At 37.1% G+C, this 12,369-nt stretch overlaps 1 protein-coding gene across 2 annotated transcripts in view; it reads left to right on the top strand.

Annotated features, from left to right (window-relative positions):
- LOC140280087 (seizure protein 6 homolog) overlaps positions 1-11,082 on the top strand; it is an 87,299-nt gene extending 76,217 nt beyond the window's left edge. The window contains exons 10-18 of one of the 2 annotated variants that reach the window (XM_072375356.1): positions 2,588-2,784; positions 3,579-3,773; positions 5,882-6,073; positions 6,316-6,510; positions 6,668-6,706; positions 6,806-6,914; positions 7,003-7,099; positions 7,716-7,789; positions 8,359-11,082. In XM_072375356.1, coding sequence (XP_072231457.1) covers positions 2,588-2,784; positions 3,579-3,773; positions 5,882-6,073; positions 6,316-6,510; positions 6,668-6,706; positions 6,806-6,914; positions 7,003-7,099; positions 7,716-7,742 — 1,051 coding nt within the window. In that variant the 3' untranslated portion in view covers positions 7,743-7,789; positions 8,359-11,082. The other variant, XM_072375355.1, reaches the window with a different exon arrangement.
- The last annotated feature ends 1,287 nt before the right edge of the window (positions 11,083-12,369 follow it).

The following is a 12,369-nucleotide window of genomic DNA, read 5'->3' as shown; positions in this document are numbered from 1 at the left end:
TAGCTTGGGTCGATTAATCCATGTTTGACTGCTTAATTCTTGATCATTTACTGTGCACAAATTCTATATCTTCTTGTTGAGGATGGTAAAAATCAGCAAATGGAGTTAATAACATTGTATTATTAACTGACAGAAACACATCCTTTAGTCATTGGATATTTGAAGGCAGGAGACCTTTAGAGAGAGGAAACAGTGAAATACAATACAGTACAAAGCCTTGAAACATAATCACCGGGTGGAGGATAACTTGAACAGAAGGGAAGTATGAAATACAGAGAAAGGCAAATAAAGATTGGCTCTACTGTTCCCCTATAGACTTCCTAGATAAAAACCATTAAAGTTTAATTGAAATTTAATAATATGAATCAGTCCAGTTTTTTTTTTTTGCACAACCACTCATAAGAAAAAAAGAAATACATCACAATTGCCAGTCAGTCCATGCAGTTGCGAAGTGTTTACAGGATGATCCTTTTTTTTTTTTAAGAAATACACAAATACACAAATTCACAAGGATAAGCCATTAGTTTGAAGACCTATCCATATTCAGCCAGGACTGTATGTGCATGAGTGTTTTCATTGAGGTTTATGAGTGGAAACTGTAATTATCATCCCTGTCACTTCAATCCACAGCCACTGATCAACTGAGACGGTCAAAGGTACACATTTTCCCTGTAGTGGTCTATTGAACTACCATGTCATTCAGGACCTCATTGCACTCAAATTCATGCAGCTGTCATAAATGAATTGTCTCCAGCAGTAAAACCTTGTCCAACTCTCCCCAAAAGTAAAACCGATTCATTCTGGTGATTTTGGTCTGTTAGAATTCCACCTTTCTGCTTTATGAACCAACTGCTGCTCCTCCCCATGGGTGCCGATGATGACTCTGGGGATCATATTATCATAGCTATACAAAATATTTTTACTTTATAAAATGTATGCTGTGAATATTTCCCTCCACGTATGACTCAGGTTATATTTGGCAAGACTGCACCGTGTTTGAGCATAGCATTACAAATGTGTTTGTCACTGACTTAATGATTAAGTGACTCGAGATGTCAGCCAGTTGAGTTTTGGGAATTTTCCGGCTGGTTGTTCTTATTTCAAAATGTTTTGGCACAACTTCTTTCTCAGAGCCTGCGTCTTAGCACACACAGATGACAGATTGAATTATGATGAGAGAACTGAATGCTCAAAAGTGTGGGTCTGATTCACAACATTCGATGCTAACAATGCTCAGTGTCCATTCAGTGAAATTTAAGGAGAGCAATGCAACCAGTGTCACATAGTTGACATTTTTTAGGTAAAATTTTCCCTTTACAAAACAAACAAACAAAAAAAAAAGCTTGAAGCATAAGAAATACTAGACAGTGTTTTGACAGACATGGTACAGCAGGAAAGCACAACAGTGTGTTTTTCAGACCAATCAGAGAGAAAGTTAGAAATGTATTTAAAATTATTCCTGTGCATACCGCTCAGAGGAATCTCCGTCAGTCAGTTTTGTGGCACCAGCACAAGCTCTTCTTCTTCTCTGCCAAGTGCAGGCAAGAGTTATATGGTAACAGGAATGCTCTTGTGTTTTTGTCACTCTGAATCTTTCTCACCCTTTCTCTGGTTGTACAATTTCTTTCCTCCAAAAAGTTGGTACTTGGCTGCAAATGGAATTTGAAGTTGACATTGTGAATAATGAGAATAGTAGTTAGTTTGGTTAAATTTGGTTTAATTGTTTAAGTCATGTTTTTATGTATTGTAAAGGTTTTTCGTTTATTCTTCTTTGTTTGTCTTTTATTGTTGTTCTAATAAGCAAAGTTTAGTGAATGTTACCCCAAACCCCACACAGTCATACGGCCAATCATCATAGCTGTTTTGACACCTGCGTTAAGTAATGTAAAAGCACGTTCACAACAGTTACTGTTTTTAAATCTGCCGGGAATTACAGCTTTTGTGGATTATATGATTTTCCCTTTCTTCTGAATAGTAAATACCAAGCTTTACTGTTGCTGTATAAAGAGACAAAGGATATAGGTAAAAGGTTAATGTATTCTCAAGTTAATCAGTGACAGCAGAGATTATGTCAGATTGTAGCATCATATATTATATTTATTCATATGCAAAAAGAAGAGTGTACTAGAAAATATGTGGATGTTGAGAGAAATCATACCTTTAAGTAGGTTTTTAAGACCTTTTACATTTATGTAATTTTAGTTTCCATTGTGGCCTTTTGCGAGATAAAGCATTATCAAACCTAGTTAATCCTTTGAATTCGTCTTAATATGATCATTTGCCCATATATGCACATTAGTGCATATTCATGAGGGCAATCGGGGCTAGGAGACATGAATTATTTAGTGTTTACTTCACATAATTTCCGTCCAATATAAACAGAATAAAAAATTTCAAAGTACTGCTGACATTGCCTTATACAATCAGCTTTTGCTTTCATCAGCTAAGAAGATACCACACATTTGAAAGAGCGGCCTCTTAGCAACATACAAAACAAATAGACCACAGAGCCATACATCATTCTGTATGTAGGTAGGTAATATCTATCCTTTGTATTCATGTGTGTGTCTGTGTGTGTGTGTGCCAGCCTTAACTTAGGTAAGAATGACCAGTTGACCTTCTATGATGGTGATGACCTGACAGCCAACATCCTGGGCCAATACAGTGGCACACGGCCACACTTCAAGCTCTACACCTCCATGGCAGATGTCACTATTCAGTTTCAGTCTGACCCTGCTACCAACATCTATGGCTACAACAATGGCTTTGTGGTTCACTTCTTTGGTAAGACTGTAATAGCCATGATTATTATCATTATTGTATTTTCTTCTTTTTATCATTAATCTATCATTTGTTTCTCATTAATAGCAATCTATGATACTGTCTTTTGACTAAATTTACCTAAGTGTATTTAAGTGAAACTAACGTAAACCTGTGATAAGAAACAGATGAGAGACAAAGAAATGGGAAACACTAAGTAATATTCTTACCTTGTAAAGAACCAAGCAAATTTTTTTGCCGTCTCTTTTCCTCTTGCTTTCCTCCCTTACTATGCTTCTGTTAGTCATCTGGTTTATCCCAGGTGCATGGGATTAGGTAACAAAAAGCAAAGAACAAAATAATTGGGTACATATCAACATCAGCTGGTTTAGCCCAATAGTATGTGTTGCTAATGCTGGCCATGTATGCTGCAGTTAGGAAGACACAGACTGAATGGTGCCAAAGCACATGCCGAGTTCCTCTCAGCAGCCGTCACAAGCCTTTATTTACATTTCCTCTCCAACTGTGGCTGTTCAGAGTACAAAGAACACACAGTTGTGCAGTTGTATTAATTCACAGAGGGTGTTACATGTTAATGCTTGGATTTATCTTCAGAGTCTTTAACAAAACATTTACAGTCTAGATGCTATAAGAATGGCAGTTTAATTGCTCCATCATGCAGGAAAAATGTAATATTACGGAAATATTTTTGTTTCTCTAGAGTCTTTCATTAATATGTGCACATTCCTGCATTTCTTAATTTTCCATTTGCAATTTTGTCTCCTACCAACACAATGCCACCGCTCCATTGTCATCAGAGGTGGCAAGGAATGACACTTGTCCAGAGCTGCCTGAGATCGCCAATGGCTGGAAGAGCACGTCCCACCCTGACCTCATCCACGGCACTGTTGTTACCTATCAGTGCTACCCGGGCTACACACTGGTAGGCTCTGAGATCCTCATGTGTCAATGGGATCTCACTTGGAGTGGTGATGTGCCAAGATGTGAGGAAGGTAAGAGGAAGTGAAGAAGTATTTCTTAAAATTTGTTCATACACTGCGTGCGAGCAAGAGTAACACCTCATCATGCCAGCATAATTAATAGGTTTCATGGTGGGGCAAAAAGATTTGGCCCAGTTATGTGGGCAAGTTATGTAGAAATAAAATAAATAGCTTGTAAGGCTGTTGGTCACTATTTTCAAAAATCAAGTTTGGAAAAATGTATTAGAAACCTTTGTACATAAACAAGTCAGTCAGACAATGCTGAAGGATGATGAGACGCCACATGAAGCACTGACTCATTAACATGTGATGCTTCTGCTGCCTCACATGGGTTGCAAACAAGCATGTGAGCTGGCAAATTTGTTGTTGTGGAGTAAGACAGTTGCTTTGTACAAAGTTGACCAACAGACTTATCTATATCCCTTACTTTATCATCAATGGTACAAAATGTAGCTCAAATTTTCATAGGTCAGCTTTGCTTGCTAGTTTATCCCTTTGTTGTAGCAATATAGTGAAAATCATGCAGATCAAACAGACACCACCGTGCCCTTAGCTGGATCACTGGCTGGACTGCTAACAGTCGAATGCATCCATTGATACAGTCTATGCTTTTAGAGACTTAAAGATTGTATTTTTATAAGTTAAATGATTTTCTGATGTTTGAAGCTAGTGTGAGATATAGCCGTAGCTACTGGTTACAGTTTATCTGCTGAAATCTCTGAACAAATGCTCATTGGGCAGGCTGCACTGTGGATGATTTAGACATTAAGTTTGAACAAGAACTGTAGATATTTTGCAACTAAAGCGTTGTTGCTGAATGTTTAAAAGTAATCAAACTAATAACCCTGAATAAAGTTCTACATGTCAGGATTTTCAAAATCTTCCTGAATTTGTCTTTTTCCACTCATATTCACACACCTGCAACTAAATGTTGCTTCTATGAAGCTCTTATTTAGTATGTAACCAACTGCAACACCTTAAGTAAAAATATAGCTTCTGAGCTGAAAGTGGGAAAATGGAAAAGTCATACTATTGCTTGCCTTTATCTATAACAAATGATCATATTATTCAATCACTTATTTTTATTCTATTACTGTTTTCATTAATATTATTGTCTTGTCTTTACAGCTCATTCTTTGCTAGCTGCAGTATTAGATTAATTGGTTTTATGAAACTGATAATTATTTGCGCTACAATGACATTAAAGTTTTTCTTATCTTTGTGCGATGCATTCACTGGCCCTTTAATTTGTAACATATGTGAAATAAATACATTTTGCTTTTAAAAAGCTTCTACATTTTAGTTTTTTGTTGACAGCAGAAAGTAGATATTTGAATTTTATATTTATTTAGGTCCACTCTCTTAACATACAGCTCATGATGTACATTTGAGGAAGAATTAAATCTAATGCAGTCCTAAACATCCCGTCCTGTCACAATAAAGACAAGTTAGATAAATTAGCTGCCTTTAAAAAATCTATTTACAATAAAATAATTTATTAATATTTTATCTTTATTTGAAAGATATTGTATATAATCAAAATACTTCTGAAATTGTTTAAACTCTAGAAATGATATATATATATATATATATATATATGTATATGAAATAACATTCATATGACATGACTATATCAGTTCCAATCAGAATTAATGTTTGTTTGAGTCAACAAACTTAAGTATCGACGTTAAATATTCAGCAGCAACGACTGTAATTTATTAAAAAAATTTCGTACTGTGTCATAGATGTTAAATCTTGACAAAGTCCAGAGAAAAATAGACCAGTTGGTGAGGATTGCAAAGCTTAGCTCTGTGGCCCACTCTTCTTAAATTCACAACCAAAACAGTAATGACAGTAGTGTTTTAGGATTTCACAAGCTTTTGAAAGTTAAGTTGGTTAAATACTCCTTTAAACCTCTTTTTGGTACTTTAAGTGGCCTCAAGTGGCATTACAATAGGCCCTTTAGGTGTTACAGATTTACTCTTCTGTTTTTCAAGAGCATAAATATGAAAATTCAGCAAACAGTTATTTTCTCTGTCTGAAACACAGTCACTCTGCTACTATCAATATCATAAGCTGTGATAAAATCTTTAGATGTTCTTTTTTTTGTACCATATCAGTTCTGACGTGTCAGGATCCTGGGAATGTGGAGCACAGTCGTAAAGTGATCACTGGCAGCCGATTCGCCGTTGGATCAACTGTGCAGTTTAACTGTAATAAAGGCTACATCCTGTCTGGCTCCAGTCTCCTCACCTGCTATAACCGAGATTCAGCCATGCCCAAGTGGAGTGACAGGCTGCCCAAGTGTGTCCGTAAGTCACACAAGTCTGAAATACTGAATAATATATATTCACTAAAAGGCATACATGCAATTACAAACACCCACATTGTGTGAATATTTGATAAATCATCATTTTAAGCTCAACCATGTTTTATTATGTAGAGTTATATTAAATATATAGAGTAAAATTACAAAATCGGACAATGTTGCCTGTGTTTTTGATGTTAAAACTAACGTGAGACATTGTACTTGAAATACTTTCCTGTTCCCCAGCTGAAAAGTATGAGCCATGCAGGAACCCTGGTGCCGCTTCCACCAGCGTGCAGAGCTCTGAAAAGGCCTTTTATCAAGCAGGAGAGACACTGACCTTCTCCTGCCACACTGGCTATGAGCTGCAGGGGGGAGCCACCATCTACTGTGTCCCTGGACACCCGTCTCAGTGGAATAGCACTCCTCCTGCCTGCAGAGGTGAAAAATACCAAAGCAAGCTTCCTTTTTTAAAATACAAAGCAGCCTGAACAATAATGTCTGACACTGTTTGAGTAATTTTATAGTTAAGTATCATATTTACACTGTGCTCTGTGATAAACAGTTCTCTGACCAAACTGCAATTGTGTCTTTGTAGCATCTTCATCACAGTATGTGAATGAACGCAGGCTTGATGGTGAGACATATTTAAAAAATATTACTAAATCATATTGATATTTTTTGTTGTGAACATTTCACAGAAATAATGCAAGTTTTTGTCCTTTTTCCTTCTCAGTCGTCAACATGGATTATGGCATGGAGGGAACCAATGTTGCCCTTGCAGTTTTTATTCCGACAGCAGTCGTTTTGGTGGTTGTTTTGGCGATTTATGTCTACTTTGCAAAGTAAGTAATAACTATAAGCTTTGAATATTTAATTTGTGATCAGAGGAGGCTTTACAGGATGTTCCCTGTTTCTGCACTCTTTGCTCAGACTCCAAGGGAAGACTATCAGAATGCCGACATCTTCACCGCCGTATGACAACATGACTGAAGAGTCAGCGTTTGACAACCCTATATATGAGAGCGGAGTAAGTACAGATGTCATGAGCATGCAAGACGTGGATTCACAGAACACCAGTGTGCTGTCCTGATCCTCTACCATCTGGCTGTCATCCTGTCGTCATCTCACGTTTCACCAGCAGAGAGCACTCTCCACCTCCTCCTCCATTACCATACTAATCATCAGTAAGAGCAGCTGGTCTTAACTGATGATGATGCTCATAAAGGTGTGACAAAGGGACTATTTCCATTTCCCTTCTGTGATGTAAGAAGTCATTTGCATGCTTGATTTCCATAATTCACCCATTTGGAGGACAGAGAATTAAATGTCGAGCTTACATTAACCATTATCATTTTCCTCACTCAAACCTGATTTATACCTATTATTGTATGCTGCAATCCACAGGTGTGTGAATATACATTTGGATCTAAATTATTCTGTAGAGATACATTTGTAATGGAATGTTGTTTATTTTATACTCTAACTTGCTGTGTTTAGTGTTTCCTATTGACTCACGAGTCACAAAGATAGACAATATATACACAGTAGCACCAACTATCACATTCCCATGGCAGATGTGTGAATAGCGACACTTTCCAAATAGGTTTTCTCTGTTTATTATTCTTTTTCCTCTGCTTCTTCAGCATTGGCAGACCCGTTGTAGATACTAAACCTTGTCAGTATTTCCACTTTGGCTCTACTACAGAACAATTTTGAGGTGAGGTCTACCTTTAACATTTGGAGCACCTTATGTTTACTGCCTTCTTTTTTTGGCTACCTCTCTTGACATTCCACAAATTGTGTTTCAGTTTTTATCTAAAACCACATTTATGAATTTATAGACTACTAGTAAGTATATATATTTTAAAAAAAAGTTTGGGAAATCTTAACAGAAGGCAAAAAGCCTGTTTGTTTTTTCTCAATTCTTAACACTTTTAAGCTTTTTTTCCCTTTTGGTTGACTTAATGACAGCCTAAACATAGCCTGCTATTCATAGGTTTCAGTTAAGCTCTTGTGCTGTCATAACGTTCCACAGTTGTGTATGTGACTGTTGCATTTGTGACACAAACTGGTTTACCATCTAAACTCGTATTGCTCATTCTGCTTATATGTCAAGTCAGAAAGACATTTCTGATGTTTGCTGTATTAATAATGAATTATTTATTTGTAAATGAGGAGTAGATGCAGTTGATTTTTAATGAAAAAATGTATTTGCACTTTTCAAACTGTAACACTCTCAATTACTATAATTCCATTTCTGATTGATTGTCTGTCTGGACTTTACAGGACAAATGAAAAAGATTAAGGGGAGTCCATTTAAAGACAAGAATTTCTCAAGTTTTGCCTTTTGGGACCCTCTCTGCACTGCTCATCTTTTCCCACAACCTGGTTTTGTTCCCATTTTATTTTTGGTTTAATCTCCTCTTTTGTTTGTGTTAATGTAAATATGTCTTTCTTTCCACGGACAAATCTGTGAATCTGTGTAACACCGTGGTGATATTTTTATAAAGTAAGTTGTTGATGACCATTGGTGATTGTATGTTTTGAGTACTTTTTTGATGGCCTAAGCAAGTGGGAGTTAGAGACTGACAGAAATGATGTTTTGATTTTTGAGACCAGTTGGATAAATTCCCCATCACCCAACATTCTTTGGAAAATTCTCCATCACTCCTTTCATTTCTTTGTGGGTGTATGGGGCTGCTATTTGTAAATAAACTGCCTGTCTAATATGAGTGCCTCATGACTGACTATAACCTGAAAAATCACATGTGAAAATGTTTGTAAAATGGAATCTTTGGTTTCAACTATAATTCTATGTTTCTTAGCTGTACACAGCACTCAACTCTATGTTCAGGTATTTCCATCATGTAGTGTGTCTTTAAGATATTTAACAAATGATTTTTCCACCAGCTGATGCGTGGTTCCAACTACATATAGGCTCAGAGGATTTCTCAGATATCTGTTTTCATTTGGGACATTTTCATTTATGATATTATTCACTTTAAAGCCTGCTTCATAGGATAAGTAGCAACATGTCCATTTGTTCCAGACTGTGGTTGCACCTCAGCATTAGCAGACCCCAAGATAATACATGAGAAATCCAGTGACGCTGTAACACTGGACTCAACGTACTGATTCGGGTAAACATCAAATTGAAAATGTCACAAAGTGATTTGAATAATGCAGTATGCTGAATAAATACAAACATCTGAAACAGATGAGTGTTTTCTTGAGATGAACTTGTGTTGCACTTGCTTGTGATGGAATAGTAGGTAGAACTCACTCCTCTGTGCTTATACTTTCTACTTTAATTCCTCTGTCAGCATCACAGCTGCTGCAGTCACACCCAGAAAACCAAATCATCTCTAGAATTCCCTGGATGCTAATAAAGAGAAAAATTGTTTAAATTATTGGTACTGACTTATTAATGACCATTTTTGTGTACAGCTGCAACAAACATTTAAAAATAACTGCTGCCACAGAACAGAACAATTTTCAACATCTTAATTAACAAGTACACTTTTCATGCTTTGATGAGTGAAAATGTTTGCTGTGAAAAGAAATCCATCTAATGCAATTGATATTAATCGTAGTTGCAGATAAAATGGCCAAGTACAAGAGGCAGTACCATTTTTCATTCTTATCTGCATGACTGGAGCGCGCATGCTTATGCCCAAGTGAAACCAATGAAATACTGTGTGAACAAGCACAGGCAGTTATTTACCTCTAGATGGCAGCAAGAATCCAGGTGTGCACGTGATGTACAGTTTATGTTCTCAAACCTTGTACTGATCACGATCAGCTAATATGAATAAATCATGTCTTACAGACACATAACTGTTTAATGTCTCGCAACAATTTTCTTTCTTAAAAACCCGACAAGAAAAGCTGAAAGTCTAATCACATCATGGAGAAGAGGAAGATAAAGAAATGGCTGCTATGGTGGGAGTAAACTTTTAATGGAACTGAATGTAGGCGGCAGCTGAAAGTAAAAATTCTCCAATAGTTTTAAATGAATGAGGTGCATCAGGAGATAAGCATCGAACTCACTTCATTTATAGTGGGAGTTATATTAGGAAAAGACCACAAAGATACAAACTGAAACAAGTTACTGAAAGCCAAATTCATACACAGTTTAACATGATTCACGATGGCTGACTTTGAGCTCTTGACAACAAATTGTATGGATGATAAAGTCACATTAGGCGATGATTTCTCTTATCTTTAAACAGTTCCTATTATTTGTAGCCACGAGTAGCTTTGCCAATGTTTTGTTTTTTGTCCTGTTTGTTTTCTCTTAATGTAATTTTCCAAAAGTCCTCTTATTTGATGAGGATTTTTGCTTTTTTTTTGTGGATTTGCGTGGGGGAGGAACAGTATCAGCAGGTGATTTCACAGTTTCAGATGATCAGATTTCATGTCATGGTATATCAGGGATGAGGACTTTTTACATCATGAACGACCGAAATAGCAGATGAATAAAAATGAAAATTAATCAGTGGATTTAACGTGTATTTTTTGCTGCTTGGTACAAAAATAACAAAGTATTCTCTTGTGATAATTCACAAGGGTTAACTTTACTCTGTCCTATCAGATTGTTCTTAGATTCCGCTCCTCTTTGTGAATTTGCATTAAGATGAATTATATACGATAAAATGATTTGCTGTATATGAGGTGCATCCAGCAGGTTTTATGACCATGTCCTGGTTTTTTTGTTTTTGTGTTAGTGTTTATGTGGGAGCTGGTTTGTCTCAGCGGATTATTTGGAGGCAGTCACCCATGATTTCAGCTGAGCTTTCACTCTGATGCAGGGGACAGCGAGCAGCTTGAGCCATTAAAATGCAAATTTCTTGTGCAGTTTGAAAAAAGGGGCTGCAACTGGGGATCTACTCATGTATTAGCTTGTACTCTGTAATTCACATGTTTATCACTAACAGAGCAGCCCAATGTCCGCTGTCACAGGCTTGAAGATTGCCAGTGTGGAGGGAATTAAATATATAATAAAGCACAATAGAGAGAAAGTAAAACATTGTTTCATGGCTCTCTGTTAATTACTGCTGTTCAAACCCCTTTGTGTGTGTCTGTGTGTGTGTTGAGTTAAAGAAAAGACTAAATTAGAAATACGTTTGAACTGAAAGGCTTGATTTATCTTGATGGTTAAGTGAAAACAACAGGCAAATTATGCAGTCGGTCATGAACCACTGTGGTACATCTTTTTGCTATTAAACTAAAACATAGGTGAAACTGCATTAACTATGTTATTATGTAGCTCAGACTTTATCTATAATGCTTACAGTGGTATCGCACATTAACTCTGTGGCTCAACACTGAAACCAAGTTGGGTGTTTACACTAGTTTTTGTCCCCTGAGTACAGATAGAGGAAGGCTTGCTGTAGGAGTGCAGGTGAATATCCATCCATCCATCCATTTTCTATACCCGCTTAATCCGTCGGTCGGGTCGCGGGGGGCTGGAGCCTATCCCAGCAGTCATCGGGCGAGAGGCGGGGTACACCCTGGACAGGTTGCCAGTCTGCAGGTGAATATACTGTCACAAAAAGTAAAGAAAAGAAAAGAAAAAGAAAAAGAAGGGAAGGCCCTTTGTGTGAGCTCCATTGTCTTCAAATGTGAGTTAGTTTTACATCATGACCAGCAGGTGGCAGCGTAGTACAAAGTAAGCCCTCTCAGGAGGATCAGCTATGTATCAAGTGCATCGTGAAGACCATCTCCAACACTTAATACTCCCACAGTGCACCAGTCGCTGGCTGTGGAGGGCTCACAATTAAACTGAAATGCTCTGCTCACAATCCAATGGAGACTAGGACATAGCAATTAACCCACTAATACAGCAGACCATTAGACCTCCCTCTCTGTGACGGCAGCTCCAGGGCATACAGTGCGCTTACCACTGGGCTGAGGAGTAAATGTGGTTTAAAGTAATGACCCATTACAAGAGTCTTGTGTACAGTATTCGCAGAACGTGGTGGTAAAATTTAGGCGGCAAAAACATAAGAGTGAATATAGTCGTGTTATATGTTTCAATATAAGCCTAATTTTATGCATTCAATTTTTACCTGCTGCGAGGGTCCAGATACACCAAAACAATGATTAACACATGGAAGTGTTTGATAGCTATTTCCCTCAACTGAACTCGCCATATAACAGATTAGTCAAGGTTCTTTCATCGCATTTCGTTTTAGAAAAAAGTAAAATTTTCCTCTCTGTTGGTTGCTGTTTTACATTTGTAGTTTAATCAGATTTATCATGACTTTGATGGTTCACCCAGGGGCTTTTCTTTAT

This window comes from Leuresthes tenuis, unplaced genomic scaffold, assembly GCF_036924035.1.
Source record: "Leuresthes tenuis unplaced genomic scaffold, fLeuTen1.0.hap1 SCAF_21, whole genome shotgun sequence".
Classification (NCBI taxonomy): Eukaryota; Metazoa; Chordata; class Actinopteri; order Atheriniformes; family Atherinopsidae; genus Leuresthes; species Leuresthes tenuis.
This window is presented reverse-complemented; position numbering and strand designations above follow the sequence as displayed.